At 43.1% G+C, this 22597-nt stretch overlaps 1 protein-coding gene across 2 annotated transcripts in view; it reads right to left on the reverse strand.

Moving 5' to 3' along the window:
• The window catches only part of RAI14 (retinoic acid induced 14), a 119836-nt gene that overhangs the window by 27874 nt on the left and 69365 nt on the right, over positions 1-22597 (reverse strand). For both annotated transcript variants that reach the window (XM_060236088.1, XM_060236089.1), the window contains exons 3-7: positions 9284-9372; positions 8363-8427; positions 6149-6206; positions 4538-4608; positions 2760-2866 (exon numbers count right to left, since the gene is read on the reverse strand). In XM_060236088.1, coding sequence (XP_060092071.1) covers positions 2760-2866; positions 4538-4608; positions 6149-6206; positions 8363-8427; positions 9284-9372 — 390 coding nt within the window. The remainder of the gene's footprint in view (positions 1-2759; positions 2867-4537; positions 4609-6148; positions 6207-8362; positions 8428-9283; positions 9373-22597) is intronic.

Raw genomic sequence — 22597 nt, forward strand, 5'->3', positions numbered from 1 at the left:
GATATGGGTACCCATAGGGAGGCCACTGACGCTGATCCCATGGAGGAAGCGGAGGGAAACGTTGAACCATCGTCGTAGGCTCTAGCTCTTTCCTTCCCGTAGTCAGTACAGGTGCCAGTGGCTCGTTCAGTACCGAAGCCTCAATCTCGGAAATCGAATCACTAACGCTCTGATGGCGCGATCCCAATCTCGATGAGTGGGTACGCTGGGTCAGGTCTATCTCGTGTTCTGATCCCGATAGTTGGAGCTGCTGCGACTCTCTGCCTCTCGATACCGACGGACTCCACGGCCGCGGAGACGCCAGGATCTTTTGAAGTGCAGCAGCTTGTGTCGACACCGAAGCGTCCCGAGAAGGAGAAGGAGTGCAGGAGAGTCTGATCTTTCTCTTCTCCTTCGACTTCTTTGGGATGGATGATCAGGTCCCCGAATCATCCCTACGCTTCTTGGCTGGAGTCACCACTGACCCTTCAGAGGGTCGTTTAGTGGGTTGGCCTCGCTCGGTCGGCTTATCAGTCTGCACCAGAGAGGGTTCGGCCGATGTAACCATCGGGGCCGATGCATCCTCTTCCATAGGTACTGACAGGCCCGATACCATTTTTGGTGGAGAGAGAGCCGATTCCACAAGAGCCGCAGATAGCCTCGCCGCACGTTTTTTGCGTGTCTGCTTAGAGAAGGCTAAGCAGTGCAGGCACGAATCAACTTGGGGTCCCTTGCCCAAACACAATAAGCAAAGGGAGTGACCGTCCAGAGGTGCAATCTTTTTACCACACGAGCGGCACCTCTTTAAAAAACCCCAACGCCTTTCCATAGACGGCAGAAAAACCACACAGAAGATTTCTGAGGGGAAAAGGGGGGGAAACGAAGCCCCGAGGGGCAAAGTCCAACAGTTTTTTTATAAACAACTTAACAACTATCTAACTACACTAAGAAAACAGCAAACTGGCTATATACAACGAAGAGAAATAATCCAAAGATTACTATACTGACCGGGGAAACGAAAGGAGATCCTCTCAGTGCAGCAGTCAAAAAGGAACTGGCAGGATCCGAGAGCTGGCGCTGGTGAGCCTGTGTGCTGGGACGCCCGCGCATGCTCACTGGTGCCGAGCGCAAAAAAATCCCGGGCTTTTTAGGTACCGATTCGGGGGATCGGTGCAGGCGCTATATCCCATGAGTGTGAAGCACAGAGACCACGAAGAAGATCAAATAAGTTCAAAACTCCTGGCCCAGGTTCAAATCCCCAGTCTGCCACAAGGCTTCTGATTGACCTTGGGCCAGTCTCTCTCAGCCTAACCCACCCAGCAGGGTTATCATGGGGATAAAATGGAGGGGAAGGATGATGTACACCACCCTGAGTTCCTTGGCAAAAGGGCAGGGAAAATGCACTAAATAAATACCTGCCACAAAACTGTAGCCTGGGAAGAACGGAAGCTCAGAGACAGTGCATGCAGCAGGTGCCAGAGTCATGAGATTCAGAGATCTCAGTGTGATCACAGCTCTCTTGTGTACCACTGGTCATCAAAACAGACATGCTTCATGGGCCATGCGGAAATCCTCACTAGCATACACAGCATTCCTTTATCATTTGATGTGTTTCTATCCTTCCACCTCTCAGTTGGCCAGAGCAGGTGAGTTTATTATGGGGCTATCTGTGGTGGAATCACAGAATCATAGTGTTGGAAGGGACCTCCAGGGTCATCTAGTCCAACCCCCTGCACAATGCAGGAAACTCACAAATACCATCCCCTAAATTCACAGGATCTTCACTGCTGTCAGATGGCCATCTGTTTAAAAACCTCCAAGGACGGAGAGCCCACCACCTCCTGAGGAAGCCTGTTCCACTGAGGAACCGCTCTAATGATCAGGAAGTTCTTCCTAATTTTGAGTCAGAAACTCTTTTGATTTAATTGAAGAATGCAACATGCCCATAAGGTGCACATCCCATGTCCAGGCCTACCAGATGTCCACAACCATGTAAAGGGCACAATGTATGGTTACAGGGCCAAACTGTATGGTTACATCCCAGAATGTACACAATTTAACAAAAGCACAATTCAAGACAATACATGAGAGGCTCTTTGCAAACTCTATATGCACATACAGACCACAGAAGGCCTCCAAGGTAGGCAGAACGAGCAAGATCTTTGTATGACCATATCCATTCTCTTCCCACACAGAAGCCAGAAGAGTTTTTTTTTTTTTAATGCTGCAACTTTTCAGGAGACTGTACCTATAAAGTTAAACATTACATACTTCACTGCTCTCTGCCTCTGGCAGGAAGAGAATGTAGAGAATGCTTTCAAGGAATTATGAACATATCAAAAATGCATGATTTGGACAAGCGTACTGAATTCTGTCTTTGATGTTACAAGCACGATAAAGCCTGTTTCTCTGAAAACCATCAGGAAAACAGCATGTGTTATTTTATGCATAGCTGTTTGTGTATGGTTGAGCTAATAAATATAAGCAAGAAAATTAGTTTTAATTAAATGTATGCCACCATGGTACTTGGCAATCCTAGTAACCTATGTAACAAAAGAAGGAACAACCCCTGGACATATTCAACAGAATGCAAACAGAACTCTTTCTTTGAAAAATTAATTACGTTCAGACAAGCGAGAGTTGCACAATTTCTCCTCAGAGCTCTCTGATCTTTCAAAACCCTACCCTGAGAATTTAAATTTTTCTAGTGAAATAGACTCACGGTTCTGGGGAATACCAAAATACTTTCAGAAGACTGAAAGAAGTTAGGGTACTTGTACCTTCTATTTTTGTCTCTGGAATTCATATCTGCTCCATGTTCCAGAAGGTATTTGCATACTTCAACGTGACCGTTTTGTACTGCAAGTAGCAAAGGTATATTCTCGTCCTAGGGCAGGGGGAAAATGAAAGATTCAATTGAACTCATAGATGTTCAGCAGCCTCTAAAGATTAGTTTGGGGAGATGCTCATTGCAGCGCATGGAATGTAATAACCCCTTGTGCAGCAGTAGGCAATACCCAATTTTAAAATTTTAGGCAGCTTCATGTGTTCCACAGAACCAGAGTGAGCCTTGCCCCTTTTCATGAAAAGCATATGCTCTACCCCCAGTTCACAGCCCTTTTCCTACATGCTGCCTCCTACAGTGGATACATTAAAGCAGGGGTGACCAAACTTGCTTAATGGAATAGCCACATAAAATAAATGCCAGATGCTTGAGAGACACAAGACAGGAAGGAAGGTAAGGAAGGTGGAAAGAAAGCAAACAGATAGGAGGAGGGAGAAAAGGTGGAAAGAAAGCAACTTTAACTTTAAATGCATTCTCCAAGTCACCAGCTGGCTTGACAGAGAAGTGATTTAAAGATAGAAATGCCTTTCCCAAGTTGGCCAACAGGGTCGTGAGGGTTTTGAAAGTCACATAATATGTGTGAAAGAACCATACGTGGCTCCCAAGCCACAGTTTGGCCACCCCTGCATTCAAGTCTAAAGTCCAGTAGAATATCAGACCACATCTGGCCACTCTGTAATGCATATAAAGTCAACACATTATTCCACAGTACACGAGGCACCATTGATCCCTGGATCTAAGCCACATCCCTACAATACTTCTGATACTATTAATTTATTTTGGATTACAATATACAATTTTAAAAGCCCCACCACACATAACTCTTAATCATTTGAATGAAAGGATAATCAGGGACCAAAATCCTACAGACCACGGTGCATTCAACTTAGTTTATACAGACTGCATAGAGTCTCACTCAAATCAAACAGGTTTAGAAAGATTTCCCTTCCAAATGTTGGATGCATTAACAGGGAGACAAGCAAAAGAGAAGGAAGAAACTGTACAGCATAGGAAATGCTTATTTTGTTTTAAATGAAGCTCAGTGATTAATATTGCAATAGCTTGCAAAGTGGGAGTAAGAAGTTATCCATCAGAAAAATGTAGAAAAAAGTAAGAGTAAGACTAACACAACTTGCGGTAAGGCATGAGCTTTCATGAGTCACTGCTCACTGCTAGCTACATCAGAAGAAGTGAGCAGTGACTCATGCAAGATCATATCCTACCACAAATTTTGTTAGTCTTTAAGGTGCTACTGGACTCTCCTGCTGCTACACACTCACACGCAAAAGAACTCCGCTAAGTAAGCACCATCACTAAATTCACATATAGCAGTTTCTATTTCATTTCATACTTTATACCAAGAAAAGTATTAAAGTTGGTGGTGAGACAACCAATCACAATTGCAAATCAAACTCAGTCTATATATGCTCATAAAATACACTACAGAAACTTGAGTACAAAAGTAAATGCTTTCCCAGTTGCCCTCTGTGAATTTTGTCCATAAACCATAGTTGTCTATATGAACTGAGTTTGGTTGTCTTGCCACCAACTTTAATATTTTTCTTGGTATAAAGTATGAAATGAAATAGAAACTGCTATATGTGAATTTAGTGATGGTGATTGTTGAGGTGCTTTATCTCATGCTGAGTTCCCTTTGTTTGAGCTACAGACTAACACGGCTGCCCATCTTCATAAAAAAAAATGATTACATACCACATCTTTGACATTAATTGGACACTTGTGTTCACACAGGAGTTGAGCAATTTGAAGGCAGCCACATGCAGCTTTAAGGGAAGAAAAATAAAAGGGTTGACAATTAAAATACATTTCTGTAATATGGTCAGTCTATGACAAGTAAAATTAGGATCCATGTGATTTCTTTGTATAAGACACTTTACTGTTTTCACAGGGACACCTACTGTTCTGCGGTATTTAGAATTCCAAAACAAACTCAGCAATAAAGTTGCCAGCAACTGGAACTTCTCTAAATTCAAAATCATAAAAAACCCCAAAACACGCCCCCCCCCCACACACACAAAGGGTTGCCAACTTCCAGGTGGGTACATGTATTGAGAGAAGTCACAATGAATATGGGTAATACGACCAAAAGGTATTGTGACAAAATTACTAAAGGCGCAACTTGACTCTTGCTTTGTTCTGCTGCTTCAGACCAACACGGCTGCCCACCTGGATCGAAGTATATCATTAATAGCAATTTTATAAATAAACACCCAACAATTCCATATTCGGCACAATGGCTGAAGCAAAGATTAATAACTGTAACCAGTCCCAAATGTCCAGTAGCATGGACACCTCTTGTATTTATAAAGGTTATATCCTCTTCACCAGACCAGTATGAGTCTAAGGGCAGAAACACAGGATTCAGATTTTATAAATAAATAAACGGTGACTATAAGGATTCTCAGCCCTGACCTGGGTACTCCAACCTAATCTAGTCTCATCAGATTTTGGTAGCTAAGCAGGGTCGGGCCTGGTTATTATTTGGGTGAAAGACCCTCCAAGGAATATCAATACTGGGATATGAAGGCAGGCAATGACAAATCACCTCTGGACATCTTTGCCTTGAAAACCCTACAGGGTCGCCATAAGTCAGTTGAGACTTGAAAAAAATAAAAGATGATGCTTCTCCTAGCATGTGTGACTTATTGGGGAATTTCTCAGTGAAGCTGTCTCTATCAAAATTACCTCAAGCCTAGGTTTGACTTAGGTTGTCTACTTTTCTGACAGAAAGCTCGAAGGGCAACTTCTGATATAAAAATCAGATGTGGCAAACAGGGTCAGCTGTAGACTATCTGGCACCCTAGGCAAGGCTAACTTCTGGCGCCTCCACCCCGCACTGATAACGTATTTTCAAAAACAGATGGATTGTGGGGAAAATGAAAAGCACAAAATTTGAAATTGCTCTCTGACCTGGATAGCCCAGTCAAGTTTGATCTTGTCAGATTGCAGAAGCTGAGCAGGGCCAACGCTGGCAAGTATCTGGATGGGAGACCTCCTTCAATGAGTCACATGGGGGGCACCTAGACCAAAGACCCACTTGATCCTTTCATTCAGTCTCCAGTGATTAGCCAGATGCTGGGATCTCACAAGTCAGTGCAAGATAAAGGAAGCTATCTTCTGCTTGTTCCCCACATCTGGAAGTGTGAACATATAAGTGCATGGGGTGTGCCTGGACTAAGCAAAAGGCTGCATGCACCCCATGTACACTGCTAGTTTCAGGCTTGCGTTATGCATGATAGAGCTGACATGATATGAAATGATAGCACATTAACAGTGGTGACTGGGGGGAGAGAAAGAAGTTACCTGCATAGTGTAAAGCTGTTTTCCCAGAACTATCTGTGCTCTCCGGTAGACATTTAGCCTGTGGGATAGATTTTAGAAGACCACTGAGTTAAAAAAAAAAAAGCCATTCAAAGTTGGTTGCCATTAAGAAGGAATTTCTTTTGTGGGGTATAAGCAAACATTTCAATCCTCTACACCACAGGCCGGACACCCAGAGTTTTTTTAAGAAGTCTGGGACAAAACTAAAATGGAGGTTCTTCAACTAAGACACATCGTGTTCAAGGCGGGACAGTTTGCTCATACCCTGTCAAAATTCAAGTACATATCATAAAATAGGGCCATGAGCAACTAAGTATGAAAAGACTAATGGAACCATATTTTGAAATGAAAAAAATTAGATCATTTATGCATTAATCCATAAAGCGGTTACCAAAACAAACAGCAACCCAAAAAACAGTCCGTGGGGAAATTAATGAGATAAATTCAAGTATATGTACATATGCACAGGAAGATTCTTCATTTAAAACGTGCTGCCAAATGTCATTACAGCTTACTTTTAGCTAGCGTATTTTTAAATGCTTTCCACGGGATTTTAGTTTGGCGACTGATGCTCCTGTTATAGGTCAGCTTCACACCAAGTCAATCCAACCTTAAGACCCTATGGACTGAGTATGTACATTATGAGTACACAATGTACACCAGCACATTTGACAACCATGCGCTGGATTTTAATGACAATGACCTTGATATGGACTGTTCTGTCTGCTTTGGTGCACTGGTTAAGTGTGTAGACTCTTATCTGGGAGAACTGGGTTTGATTCCCCATTCCTCCACTTACTGGAATTCCACTGGAATGGCCTTGGGTCAGCCATAGCTCTCCCAGGAGTTGTCCTTGAAAGGACAGCTGCTGTGAGAGTAAGTAAGTAAGTAAATTTTTATTTATACCCCGCCCTCCCCGCCGAGGCAGGCTCAGGGCGGCTTACAGAGCATGATACAATATCATGGCATGACAGTAACAGATAAAATCAATCAACAATATAAATACAAAATATAAATTAGTTTTAAAAATAAGCTAAAACAATACAGTGGTGCTACAGTCTCTATTTATCCAGGCAGCATCATATTCATTCTGGTTACGTCTTAAAGGCTTCTTGGAAGAGGGCAGTTTTGCAGGCCCTACGAAACTGGTTGAAGTCCCGTAGGGCCCGCACCTCCTCCGCCAGCTGATTCCACCACTGGGGCGCTTTTATAGAGAAGGCCAGCTCCCTGGTTGTTTTAAGTTTGGCCTCCTTAGGCCCAGGGAGAGCCCTCTCAGTCTCACCTACCTCACAGGGTGTCTGTTGCGGGGGGAGAAGATATAGGAGATTGTAAGCCGCTCTGAGTCTCTGATTCAGAGAGAAGGGCAGGGTATAAATCTGCAGTCTTCTTCTTTCTTTTGGTTAAAAGTTCAACAAAGATCATGAAGGACAACATGGGCCCTTTTCACATTACCGTTCTAAACCTGATGTTATTCGTTGTTGGTTTGATTTCAAGAGAAGTGATATGGTCATTTCAAACAGTGCCGCCTCCTCCCACCTTTTTGCCATGCGATTTTCCTTGGTCTTTTTTTTTTTAAACATTCTAAGTTGAGCGCTATAGTGTTAAACCACTATAGTACTTCAGTGCTAAAACAGCACCACTGAGTCAATGGTGTCAATGCATCTCAATTGTGCTGCTATAACACTGAAGTCTTACATTGGTTTAGCACTATAGTGCTTAACTTAAAATGTTAAAAAAAAAATCAAGAAAGATCATGTGATGCAAAGCGGGGGGAGCAGTATTGTAGGAAATGCTATGGACATTTTAAACAGGACATCACAGCAATTCTGAAGCACAATAAAGGGGAAGAAAACAGAAGAGAACAATGTTCTTTAAAAGTGGCTCAACTTTGTATAAAAAGTTAAATAAATTCCACTAGCAGCTGGTTACTAAAATGGGTCTGTCTGAAATGACAGAAAAATCCATTAACAACCAGTTACTAAAATGGAATACAAAGGCAGTTTGAAAAGGGCTACGGTTTAAAAGATATTCTCATTTTCCTGGCCACAAAGGAAATCACTAAATATTAATTTAAGGATTCCACTGAAGAGTTGAGAAGGATCAAGTAGTCCTTTAGAAGGAGAGCTTACAAAGAATGCTAGCAAACACTGGAGGAACGGAAGTGATAAAAAAAGGGAAACAAAAGGTATACTTCACCTGGAGGAGTCTCTTAACGCAGTCAGAGTGGCTGTTCTTGGCAGCAAGATGTAAAGCGCTGTGCCCTAAATAAATACGAAACCATTTCAGATATTTTTTTAATTACAAAATGCACTATGTAAGCAGAATTATGCTTCACAGAAGCATTGTACAGTGCTCTCAGAGAAAATCGGCACCTCTAAAGTTGAAGAGATTTGCTTTGTCCTTTGATAAGCATACTTATCAATAAGGTGTAGGCAACTACTTTCCACTTTCTTAAAAAAAAAATGAAGCACAGCTCCAACAAATTGGCTTGACCTGGATAGCCCAGGCTACCCTGATCTCAGAAGCTAAGCAGGATCAACCCTGGCTAGTATTTGGATGGGAGACCTCCAAGGAATACCAGGGTGACGATGCAGAGGCGGGCAGTAGCAAACCACCTCTGATAGTCTCTTGCCTTGAAAACCCTATGAGGCTGTCATCAATTAGCTGTGACGACAGCACTTTTCACCACAATCATTACCAAGAAACTGGACAGCGTGGGAGATTTATTTTGAACTTTGTTGAAGTTCAGGATTAACTCAAGCTTTAGCTGTTTGGGGCTGACACAGCAAGACAGTTTTATATGCCAGCATTCAGTCACTGAGATCACCAGGTGCATTTTGGCTACCAATAAACACTATACACAGCATTACGGTAGAAAACAGGCTGTGTGTGGGTTCAGCTTCTACCACCTCCACAGCCTGAGATACTAGACAGCCACTGCTAATCAGAACCAGCACCAGGGAAAACAGATTAATTATCTAACTTGAAATAAGGTGGGCTTCACAAGATAGCAAAGAAGCGAGGAGATATATACACACACACACAGAAACCAGAATAATGTAGAACATGAAAAAGGCCAAACAGGAACGTAAGAAAAGAAAAAGACAATCTGAGTACCTGCTCCATCCTGTGCTGTTAAATCCACACCGTGAGTTATCATAACCCGAAGACATTCTCCGTGACCTTTTGTGGCAGCCAGGTGGAAACTGAAAGAGAGAAATTGACTCATCAGGTTTATTGGCAGGTGTAGATTTCCAACTGAGCAGGAATTGCTGCCTTACGCCTCCTCCTGTATTGTCCAGCCTGCCAGTCACAATCTGCTTCCCATGCCACACTCTCTGTGCCCCCTGCCAGCAAAAGTAAAGACTAAAGACTCGGATCGATTTCCCACTAGCCTTATGCCACTCTCACTCTCCTCTTCTCTGCAGGGCTTCCATCGGATTTCACACTATCTGCCCCAGGGCTGCAACTAGCTTCGCCTCTTTCGCGCAACAAACAAGATCCTCTAAAAACTGGTTTCTGTTTGCCGCGCGAAAAAGGCGAAGCAAGTTGCAGCTTCGGGGCAGATAGTGTGAAATCCAACAGAAGCCCTGCTGAGAAGAGGAGCGTGAGAGCGGTATAAGGCTAGTGGGAAAACAGTCTCTGTGTTTTCAGTGGTAAAACTTTACCTTTGGAACACCTTTCCTCTTGAGGCTCACCTGGTAGCCACCTTAGTTTTGTCTTATGTAGGAAAAAGATCAAAACATCTCTTTTTACTCAAACTTTTAAACAATGGGGTTTTATGGTTGCTTCTAACCTGAGGGCCTTTTAATGGATTTTTTAGGCTGCCCCTTTTATGTTCATACTAAAGGGCAATTTTCATAAACTCCTCTGCAGAATTAGGTGCACCTGCACATGAGAACAACCTTTTACTGAAACACAGCAAGTACATAGACAGAAAAACTGGTTCTACCCTGAGGAGGAATCATAGAATAATAGAGTTGGAAGGTACCTCTAGGGTCATCTAGTCCAACCCCCTGCACAATGCAGGAAACTCACAAACACCTCCCCCTAAATTCACAGAAAGCAAGTACTCCAAAGTACAGAAAGCAAGTACTCCAAAGGAGACATGTACAGTTCAAAAAGAATAAAAACAATTCTCTGTAGCACTTTCTGACTTGAAAACAGACAGGTACATTAGGGATACAAGCTGAGCAAGAAGCTATGATACACAGGGATGCTTACGAAAATGGTGTGCCTGCATCAAATGCCTTCCTTTCCCCATAACACGCAGAATCCTTCCTGCATTCAGATGCCAACATGTTTTATATTTCTTCACCCCCATTACTGACAGGGAAACGCAGTGAGGACATGAGATAGTCACCATATAAAATAAACACGACATGCTTTAAATAGCTGTAAGTGTTAAAAAAGGCAAGTGACCTAACAAAATACATTAGAAGCCATTGAAATAATGGACCTTTGGATGACAAATATATTTATATGTAACTAAGAACTAAAGCTTGTTGATCAAGGCTCCAGTGAGCCAAATTTATAAATATTTTGTTTCCAAGAAATATTTCCTAAACCCTTCAACGTGGTTTGGCAAAGAACAGACCACACTGTACGGAATCCGGTTCCTAACTTAGGAGATAGTGCAATGTAAACATTAAAACAAAATGAAATCCATTAACTCAAAAGATGTTTACAAAAACAAAGAACACGATACTTCAGAGGTACAAACATATGGACCACACTTCTGGGAAGTTTGTACTTCAACTGTATTTGCAATAATTAAAACACTTCCAGAGCAACAACTTGGCTCAGACAACAGCATTAAACTTTATGGCTAATCTCTTTGTTTGCATAAAAAAACCTGCGCCAAATGTAACACACTTCAGTGTAATGGTTTAATTTTCATTTAGTGACAGACAGAAAAAGCAGAAAGCACACAAATTACACAGAATGGCCTTCAATACTGATAAGGTTGCTATCTAGGGGAATTGTGGCATCTGTCAACAATGCCAGTGTCCCTGGAGAAGGGGGACATAGCAGAGGACAGAACACACTCATCTTTGAACAGTTTGCAGTGCAACAAATTACTCTTTGGATGTACAGGAATTAGCATCACCTCTATTGTTCTAGGGATTGCCAGGGCTTTTTTTAGGTAGAAAAAGCCCAGCAGGAATTTGTTTGCATATTAGGCCACACCCCAACATCACCATTGTCTTGCACAGGGCTTTTTGATAGAAGCCCAGCAGGAACTCATTTGCATATTAAGCCAGACCCCCTGACACCAAACCGGCCGGAACTGTGTTCCTGTGCGTTCCTGCTCAAAAGAAAGCCCTGGGGATTGCCATTCAGAATGTAGCTGCCCCAGCATCCTGAACACCTACTGAACAATACCTGTGACATCAGCAGCACTGAGTTATACAACTACTCTTTCTGCTGGGGTCAGAGACAGAATTACAAGCAAAATCCAAACGCCCCTGGTTCTTCAATATAATAAAAACTGTAACAATTTTTTTTATAAAAGTATTTTAAAAGCATTTGTTATCTAATGTTGAAAACCAATTTTTAACAGTGTTATCAATACAGGGGAACATGATGATGCTATTGAGCAGTCTATACATTAATCATTTGCTTGCTGTTTCTTCCCTGCAGAGGGAGATAATTTTTTACAGTATTCTTAACCAAAGGGATTTATTTCTAGCATAGTTAATACACCCATATAATTGTTTTAGCACTTCAGTACAGAAACAGTACCTAACCAGTACTTAACAAGTGATATTACCTTTAAAGCCCTATATGGCCTGGGACCTGCCTACCTGAAGGACCGTCTCTCCCCACATGTTCCCCAGAGAGCACTGAGGTCAGGAACACAAAATCTCCTCACAATCCCTGGGCCAAAAGAAGCTCGTCTGAAAGCCACCAGGGAAAGGGCTTTCTCCGTTATGGCTCCCGTATGGTGGAATCAGCTGCCGGAAGAGGTGAGGGCCTTGCGGGACTTGACGCAATTCCGCAAGGCCTGTAAGACGACCCTCTTCCGGCTAGCCTATACCTAGCCTATCCTTTAGCAAGGATAACAACATGTTGTAACTGGCCAGCCATCTGTTTACAAGAAACTGAATTACTCTGTTTTTAAGGTTTTAATTGTTTAAATATTTAATTGTTTTATACTCGAACTGGTTAAATTTTATGTTTGATTAAATGTTGGAAGCCGCCCTGAGCCATTCGTGGGAAGGGCGGGATATAAATCCCGAATAAAAAAAAAATATATATATATATATAGATGTTCCCAAGGAAGTACTAAACTGAAGGTAAAAGGAAGTACTTCTTCACCCAAAGGAAGTACGTCTTCACCCAAAGGGTGATTAACATACGGAATTCACTACCACAAGAGGTGGTGGCAGCTACAAGCATAGACAGCTTCAAGAGGGGATTGGATAAGCATATGGAGCAGAGGTCCATCAGTGGCTATTAGCCACAGTGTATTGTTGGAACTCTCTGTCTGGGGCAAGTGATGCTCTGTATTCTTGGTGCTTGGGAAGGGCAACGGGGTGAGGGCTTCTGGTGTCCTGGCCCCACTGATGGACCTCTTGATGGCACCTGGGGGGGTTTTGGCCACTGTGTGACAGAGAATGTTGGACTGGATGGGTCATTGTCCTGATCCAACATGGCTTCTCTTATGTTCTTATGGTATTGGCCACATTATAAGAAGACAAGGAGCTGCTGGAAAAGACACTTGGCTAGGAAAAGCTGAAGGCAGAAGGATAAAAGAAGACCCAACATGAGATGGACTGACTCAGTCAAGGAAGCCACAGCCCTCAGACTGCAAGACCTGAGCAAGAATGTTAGACAGGATATTTTGGAGGACGTTAATTCATAGGGTTGACACAAATCAGTGATTTGACAGCACTTCTGTCTCTCTCTCTTTTTCTCTCTCACACACACACAAAGAATACACAGTCCTGATCCAAATGGCCCAGGGTAGCACCAATCTTGTCAGATCTCAGAAGCTAGGCAGGGTCAACCCTGGTTAGTACTTGGATGGAAGACCACCATGAAGGAGAAGATATTGGATTTATACCCCACCCTCCACTCTGAATCTCAGTGTCTCAGAGTGGCTTACAATCTCCTTTATCTTCCTCCCCCACAACAGACCTACCCTGTGAGGTAGGTGGGGCTGAGAGAACTCTCCCAGAAGCTGCCCTTTCAAGGACAGTTTTGTGAGAGGCTGTGACGGAAAGCTAGGGGTTAACCAGAAACTGAAGACGCACAGGGCCTGCGTCAGGTGACCTGAGGGTGGGGGCAAAGTGCTCGGAGCTCTCAGGGAGGAAAGTGGTTGAGTGACAGAATCTGCTGAGACAGTCATTCAGTCAGTTGGTGTCTGACAGAGTTGGTGCCTGTCAGAGAAGTCTGTCAGAGTTGGGGCCTGACAGAGACTGAGTGGGTCAGTTCGTGCCTGACCGAGGCTGAGAGGGCAGCTGATTCTGTGAAGGAGCTTGAGACAGTAGCGGGAAAGACTTCCAGAGGCTGCAAGCTCGACAAAACCAGCCAAGAGGGCTGTGTGTGTGAGTCAGTCAAGACCTGAACGGTCACAGACACCTGTATACACCTCTGGAGATCTAGTGAGGTGGTTGAGGGAGCGGATGTGGGTCTGAGACACCAGAAGAGCTAGGAGCAGAGGCTCTAGTCGAGGGGTGAGACTTGGCACATCATTCCCAAGAGGCCAGACCTTTGCTAGAGGTGGAGAGTGTGTATTATAGGAACTGTGAACTGAAACTGAGAGACTCAAGAAGGAAGAAGTTATTGTAAAGCCTGAAAAACTGAGCAACGTGTTAGCCTGTGTAAATATCTCCCTTATCCCCAAGTTAAAGACTTTGTGTTATAATAAATCTGTGGTTTGAGTTAAAGTTCTCGAGAGCCTATATTTTTGGGAAGAACAAACAAAGCTGCTGTGGTCCCCTATGAAGTAAATTCTATTTCCATCAGATAATACAAAAATAAAATACCCCGAAGAGACTGAGTTAAAGAGATCCAGTGAGGCCGTGAGGTTGGCGCTGCTATAGAGGCCTATGGCTGAGCCAAGGCTATCCAGCGGCTGCAAGTGGAGGAGTGGGGAATCAAACCCAGTTCTCCCAGATAAGAGTCCCTCACTTAACCATTACACCAAACAGGAAGACTAGGGTTGCTATGCAAAGGCAGGCAAGGCAAATCACCCCTGAACATCCCTTGCCTTGAAAAACTTACAGGGTCACCATAAGTCAGCTGTGCCTTGTTGGCAATTACCACCATCACCAAGGGATGCCCAACATGTCATTTGGTCTTAGCATGGCATAGAGGGCTCTGCTGGGGTGCAGTTGTAGCTCTCTTGCCTGGACTGATCCAGTTGCACCTCTCTAAACCACCAGTAATCATTCGAAATTCTGCTCCTCACCTAATGTGGACCACTAGCAATTGGTACTCTGAATTACAGCAAATGACAACTGTATTACATTATGATATGCTTAAGCGGGAGTTAAAGCCCACTGAATAAAAAGGGACTTACTTCTGGAGTTAACATGCGTAGGATTGGACTGAATGCCTGAAAAGCCCTTAACAGGAACATCCAAGTACAACATTCGCTTCTGATCGCATTAAAAGCCGCAATCACTGTGTCCATTTCATTCTGGCTGCAGAACTAGTTTTTCTTCTTTTCAATGGCATTGTTTAGAGTACACTCTGAACTCTTGCGCCCTTATCTAGAGGCTTATATTGAGAGAGCGCAAACTATTTCTGTCCCCCCCCTCCTTTTCCTGGAGTTTATGTGCAATCCCTGACTTTAAGAGAAGCAGGACGGCTTGCCAATGGCTCAGTGATTTATTTCATTTTTTCATTTCATTTTATTCGATTTATAACCCACCCTCCCCATCAAGGCGGCTCAGGGAGACAAATTTACGCCTTCTCAAGAGACAAATACCTTTTACACAAAAAAGAGAGATTGTGGAAATCAGGATACTGCTCTGCAGTGGCCTCTCCTATAGTCAAGTTATTAGAGAACCCTCCAATCAGGGCTTTTTATGTAGCAGGAACTCCTTTGCATATTAGGCTACACCCCCCCCCCCCCCGATACTTTCAAGAGGTTACAGTAGGCCCTGTAAGAAGAGTCCTGTAAACTCTTGGGAGAATTGGCTACCTCGGGGGTGTAGCCTAATATGCAAAGTTCCTACTATAAAAAAAAGCCCTGCCTCCAATAATCTACCAAGATACAGCAGTAGAGGCAACAAAACATGGCAAAGGATGAGTAGTTCATCTAGTCACTCTGAGGCCTTTATGTTTTTTTCTAAATTACATTTTTGACTGTTCGATTACAAAGTTATGACACCTTCGACTACAGGGGTAACAGCTTCTGCTCCAATGGGGTAGCCTTTTTGAGCAGATGAGCATCTGACAATGTGGTGGGTGCAACCAAAAATGGTTGCCACCAAACAGCTGCTGCAGGAGGCATAGCCAGCCAGCCACCATGGCTGCCACATTTTACCTTCTGTGATACAGTGAAGATCCTCACACTATAGTAGCAGTTGCTGACAAAATGTTCTTAAAAATCTGCACAACCACTCTAATCTCCAGCAAGCAATCAGAAGACCTGCTGGGCAAAAGCCCCACCTACTTTCTAAAAACACTTGGTGGATGCCAGGAAAAGTGATGGTGGGCACCATGCTAGGTACCCTTGGAGCAGAGTTTCTTTTATGTCTCCATGGGGTTTAAGTAGAGGGGGGGGGTTGGGGGGGAGAGTTGCTCTTCCCCACCCTTCTTCCAGAGAGCTCCTAGCATCCAGTGGTTTCTGCTTGAACAAAGCCATAACCACAATCTAATTGCGGTACAGTTCACAACTAAGTAATGCTGCCAGTCATTTTAGCAGATACAATACCCCAAATGTGAATGAGCAACCACAGAGAAAGAAATGTGATTCAAAAACAATACTTCACATAACTGGAGACTATTAGCACATTTGCTTGAGAGTCAAACAATAAATCAGGGCTTTTGTGTAGCGGGAACTCCTTTGCATATTAAGCCACACACCCCTGATATAGCCAATCCTCCTGGAGCTTACAGTAGGCCCTGTAATAAGAGACCTGCAAGCTCTTGGAGGATTGGCTACATCAGGGGGTGTGGCCTCATATGCAAAAGAATTCCTGCTACAAAAAAGCCCTGAACAATGTAAATGGTTGTATGAATTCGCATTCACAAATATCAATTTCTAGCAAGTGGCAGTTACATGTCAGACTAAAATCTGGGAGATCCAGGTTTGAGGATTGCTAGGTGACTTCGGGCTGGTAGTTAACAATATCAGTTTAGCCTACTGCACAGAGGTTGATGTGAGAATAAAAAAGAAGAGAGTAGAAGGATGTTACGCTCCTTCCGGGTCTGTACTGGGGAGAAAGGCAGGGTAAATAAATAAATAAAATTCACCCTTGGTATTTTAATTGCAGGTAGGTTAGGGTAGAAGGGGGGAAAGGTGTAGGAAGATAGCAAGATACTGCCTGCACATTCGGACAGATCAAAGTAAAAAACTGAAAGCTATAAAAGAGTTTGGAAGGGTGGGGCAAAAGCAAAAATTGCCAGCTCCATCCTAATAAAACTAAGAGATACAACAGGTTCATTCTGAGCAGAGCTTTATTACTAGTTTGCAGATTAACCCTGCTTATTATAACTGAAGTAAAGTACTACAAGGAGAGGGATATTGTAAATATTATTATAGAATAGATGCCATAATTCCACTGATTTGTTACCAATCATCCTAAGTCTTTCCATATATCAGAGGAGTAACATACACACACACATTATATATGTGCTGAATGACAGTGTTTTCAAACAATTTAGGAAGCTCTCATTACTCTTCTCATCTTACATTTTGCCTCTTGAACTGAGCTGCAAAACTGATGGCAGAAGCACACGCGCCAAAGAGCCCAAGTACTAACTAGGTTTGTGTATTCCTAGTTAGCTTCGCCCAGCGGCACCAGTAAAATATTGAATACAAAGTCTGCCTCAAGTCGCTGGAATAAGCACATCAGTATAAACACACAGCGGTTTTGTCCCTCCGTGGATCCAACAGAAGTGTGAGAAACCACTTAGACCGAGCTTGGAAAATTCATATTTCATGCAGAGGCACTCATGAGAGCTGGTTGGCAGACACTGAGAAATAGAAGCAGACATTACTAATAAAGAAAGGGGTGGGGGGAGGTTCAACAACCACCTCTAATATCTTAAAAGGCTTCAGATGCAGTAACGCAAGTCAAAGAGTGAAAAGCCAGGGCGTGTTTTTCTAGGTTCCATTTAAACATACTCTTGATTAGGTCAGGGATTTTCAGTGCAAATAGATTAAATGTCTGATAATTTTTCTTTAAAAAATATTTCTGTGCAAGCAAAAGACACTTAATAGCTAAGAACTGACAGCTTTAAGACAATAGTCATGTATGTGGGCCAACGAGGTATAGTGGTTGAAGTGTCAGATTAGTAACTGGAAGACCCAGGTTCGAATCCCCACTTGTACCATGAAAGTTCACTGGATGATTTTGGGCCAGACCCTGTCTCAGCCTCACCTGCCTCACAGGGTTGTTGTGAGGATGAAATGATAGAAGTGACTTTGGGTTCCCATTGGGGTAAAAGGTGGGATATAAATAAAATAATATATCAGGATGAAGAGAGATTTTAAATTGTAGTATATCACATTTTCACACTACCCTTCTTTCAAACTGCTCAGGACTGCAGATATAATTCTCTCTTCTCTATTTTATCCCCATAACCAGCCTGTTTAGGTTAAGTCAAAGGCCCCTCAGAATGCTTCATGGATTTGAACCTGGACAGACTCTGGGTTGGGAAATACCTGGAAATTCTGAGGGTGGAGCCTGAGAAGGGTGGGGTTTGGGGAGGGAAAGCCAGTTTGGTGTAGTGGTTAAGAGCAGCAGCAATCTGAAGAACCGGGTTTCTTTCCCCACTCCTCCATATACAGCCAGCATTGCTGATAAGGATAGTACTTACTATGGAGTTCCCGCTATTATGCGTGCTAATCAGAGAAAGCTAGGAATTCTTTTGGCACTACTGGACCTGGAAAACTGTACAAAACACTCATAAGAATGGTGCCTGTAAGAAGGATTTGAGATCCGAAACGGCTGGAAAAGTGGGCTGGTTCTCTGTTGGACCACCTACTTTTATTACTGGACTGAACGTAATTTAGTGGCTTTCAGCCACATAAGGGCAGTAGGACCACTGAGTAACTTCTGAGGTTTTAACTTGGTGATATGTACTGATAATATTCGTTTTGTATTTTGATACTTATTATTCACAACAAGTTAAAATTGCATTTCTTTTTCTTTTTGTTGTGACCACCTGGAGGATGGCAGTCCTAACACACACACATTTTAGTCCGACACTCTAAACCACCATATTTTCTCAGCTCCTGAGAGCTAACACCTCCTTTGCTTAGGTGCCTGGGAGACAAGATTTGCAGACTAGTATCACTGCCTGTTTGCTACGTCCTGTTCAGTAACTTGCAGCATATGAATTTAATTACCAATCTCATTTTTTTTAAAGCAGCAGTTTCTTTCTCCCCATTCTACTGCTTGTTCAGGGACTTTGGTGGTGGTGAAAAATGCCATCAAATTACAGTCAATTTATGGTGACCCACTGGGGTTTTCAAGGCAAGAGACGTTCAGAGGTTGCTCACAGTTGCCTGCCTCTGAGTAGCAACCCTGGACTTCCTTGGTGTTCTCCCCTCCAAATACTAAGCAGGACTGACCCTGTTTAGCTTTTGCGATTTGACAAAATCAGGCTCACTTGAGTTATCCAGGTCAGGTTTCTTGGCATTCTGGGCTATTGGTTTCCAAGGCAGATCTGAAGTGGCATTTGTCAGAATATCCAGTAGATGGTGCTATTGCGTGACTAGACCTTTTAGTTAGGTTAGGAGTCAGGACAGCATCTTTAAAACCCTGGTTGGAAAAGGTCATTCAGAAAAGGTAGGAGGGCCGGAAATGAATAGTTTTGTTCTCCAGTTTGCCCCCACAGCAGGCATGGGCAAAGGGCACCACAAGAAAACTCCTCCCCAGTGCACTCCACAGCACACACTCTGGCAAAGTATGCATTATGCACGTCGGCTGCTCCAATCAGTGCATGAAGCAAGACAGTGTAGCCAGTCATTTGCTTATTGTGAACAAAACAGCCAAGAAATTGGAGAGCTCTACTTATGAGAGCCAGTTTGGTGTAGTGGTTAAGTGTGTGGACTCTTATCTGGGAGAACCGGGTTTGATTCCCCTCTCTTCCACTTGCACTTGCTGGCATGGCCTTGGGTCAGCCATAGCTCTGGCAGAGGTTGTCCTTGAAAGGGCAGCTGCTGTGAGAGCCCTCTCCAGCCCCACTCACCTCACAAGGTGTCTGTTTGGGGGCGGGGGGGGGGAGATAAAGGAGATTGTGAGCTGCTTTGAGATTCGGAGCCGAGGGCAGGATATAAATCCAATATCGTCGTCGTCATCATCATCATTAGAAAAGAATGGCGAGGGTAAAGAAGAGCTATTTATAAGATTATACATCAAAGCAGAATCTGTGGCCACCCAATGAAACTAATCAGCTCCCAGTGAAATTGATCAGCTCTAAATTCGGGCCGCTTGTGTGTGTGTGCGGTGGAAACAGAAGCACTTCTTTATACAGTACTTAATTTGTGGAACTCACAGCTACAGGATGAAGTGATGCCCCCTGATCTAGTGAGTTAAGGAACAAGATTAGACAAACTCATGAAGTTTCAAGATGTCGATGGCTATTAACCATGGAGTCCCAATGAAATCTCCTTATTCAGAAGCAATGTGCTACTGAATATGAGTGGCTGGCACAGGAGGAAGGCAGGAGAGAACTATGGCCTCCATTCTCTGGTTGTGGGTTTTGCAGGGACCTCTCTTAGGTCACTGTGGGGAGCTGGACATTGGCCTGATTTGGCAAGACTGCTCCGATGTTCTGAAGTGTGGTCTCATGAACACATCTTAGGGACAAAGCAGCTTCATTCTGATCATTTCTGGATGGGCTATGAATATAATATATTAAAAGTATGAACAAAACACAGATTGCATCTTATTATTTCCCACACACACACTCTTACTATTCACTGTTTCTTCCAAAAAGAAAACAAGTACAATGAGTGAGGAGTTTGTTTAATTTTCCACTCTTACAAAGAGCATGTAACCGGCTTGCCAATTCTTACATGGATTTCACTGTACAGGAGAGAGTAAAGGTAGACCTCTGTGCAAGCAACAGTCGTTTTCAACTCTGGGGTGACGTTGCTTTCACAACATTTTCACGGCAGACTTTACAGGGTGGTTTGCCATTGCCTTCCCCAGTCATCTACTCTTTCGCCTCAGCAAGCTGGGTACTCATTTTACTGACCTCAGAAGGATGGAAGGCTGAATCAGCCTGGAGCCAGCTACCTGAACCAGCTTCCACTGGGATCAAACTCAGGTTGTGCGCAGAGGGCTCAGACTGCAGTACTGCAGCTTTACCACTCTGTGCCACGGGGCTCTTTTGTACAGGAGAGAGTACAAATCCCAAAACTGCATTACAGAGGCAGTCTATTAAAACACACACACACACACATACTCCTTTGATTTGAGGTGTTGTGTGCCCTTTGAGTGAGGACAGTTAAGTCACCTGGATTATTTTACAGTCATTTAAATTTTGGTCACTGCTGTTTTGTTTGTATGTTGCTGGGTTCCTATGTTTTTTTCTGATTTCATCAATGGATTTTGTTTTTCCATTTATTCAGTTTTAGTTGCCTCCAAGACTGACTTTGTTCAACAGAAAGGCAGGATTATAAGTATTCTGAAATCAAGATAAGAAAGCATGAATTCAGGGGTGTCAAACATGTGGCCCAGGGGCCGAATCAGGTCCCTGGAAGGCTGCTATCAGGCCCCCAAGCAACCGGCTGTTGCCTGCTGCCTTTTGTATCACAGCTTGATTTGCCAGACTTGATCAATTGCACAGGAGCATACAGAGCAAAGCCTCTGTTTTTTCCATTCAGAGCAAGAGCTGTCAATTATCAGAGATTGTTAAAGAAAAAAAATATTGCAAGAATGCTAATCTTTTAAGCATGTTTTAAGTTGTTGTTTTTTTTTAAATCTTTGTGCTTGTGTCCTTTGTAAAGATTATATATCTGCTACCTGGCATTACATTTTCTGACATGCATGGCCTGGCCCAACAAGGTCTCATTTATGTCAGATCTGACTCTCATTTAAAATGTATTCAACACCCCTGTTCTAACATAAACTTGTCAATATAGACAAAGCCAACTCTCTTCTCTATGTGCAGCTTAAAACAACGCAGCTACCAGGTATTGCCTGATACCAGGTACTATTTAACCAACATTATGTATTTATGGCCCTCATATCCTGAGGTTGCCCATCAAATAGACTGAGCTTGAAATAAAAAGGATGGAGGGTGGAGAAGATCATGCAAGCAACAACCTTTCATGGTTTAGGTCTTGGATTCAGTGAGATTAAACCATTGCAAATGTCACCAGAAAAGTGATATAAAGACTCAGACATCTTTGGCACGGGTTCACAAATGTGATTGCTAGGTTCATATTTAGTTCAGATATTTATATGCTGCACAGTACACAAGGTGATTCACAAACCAACAACAACAAAAACACAAATGAAACAATCCCATAAACTAGAATCAACTAAAAATAACCAACCATAGCAGCATTTTAAAAACAGAGAGGACCAAAAAATTACTATTCAACAGGAAAAGCATGTATCCGAACTACATAAAAGCCAGCTGAAATTTAAAAAAAATTCAACCTTTATCTAGTTCCAAAATATGTTCAAAGATGGTGTCAGATGCCTATGGAGGACATTCCAAAGCCAAGGCCTGTCACTCACCAGCTTTTTTTTGAAGGCAAGAACATGAAGGAACTGAGATGTCCTTCAACCAGGGCTGCCAAGCTCTTGGGCCAGGTGGAGGTTCTCCAGCTCAGGAAGTCCTCAACCTACCGGCCCACATTGGGCCAGTGAGGGGATCCCCTCCCGACATCACTCGCAAGTAATGTCATCGCACTGGTGACTTAGTGTGCTGGCCGCTCTAGGAGCTTCCGGGAAAACTCTATGGTTTTCCTGGATGCTCTAGCAATTTGGGAGGGAAACCTTTACTTTATACATTAAATTGTTCTTACTGCACTGCTCTTAGCTATAATCTACTCTGAGTCTCAGGAAGAAAGGTGGGTATAAATGGTCTAAATTAATAAAACACTAGATCTAGATTTAAGAGCTTTGTAAATTCCCAACCTGCTCCTTCAGGAGAGAAGTACATCACCATCCAAAGTAGGCTGGCTACAATCAGCACTAAAATGATCAGTGTCTCAGTAATCTGGATTGAGCCTCTGTTTATTGCCCCTCATCCATACCACAGCTGTGTTCAGACAACAATTCA

Source organism: Heteronotia binoei, chromosome 4 (assembly GCF_032191835.1).
Source record: "Heteronotia binoei isolate CCM8104 ecotype False Entrance Well chromosome 4, APGP_CSIRO_Hbin_v1, whole genome shotgun sequence".
Classification (NCBI taxonomy): domain Eukaryota; kingdom Metazoa; phylum Chordata; class Lepidosauria; order Squamata; family Gekkonidae; genus Heteronotia; species Heteronotia binoei.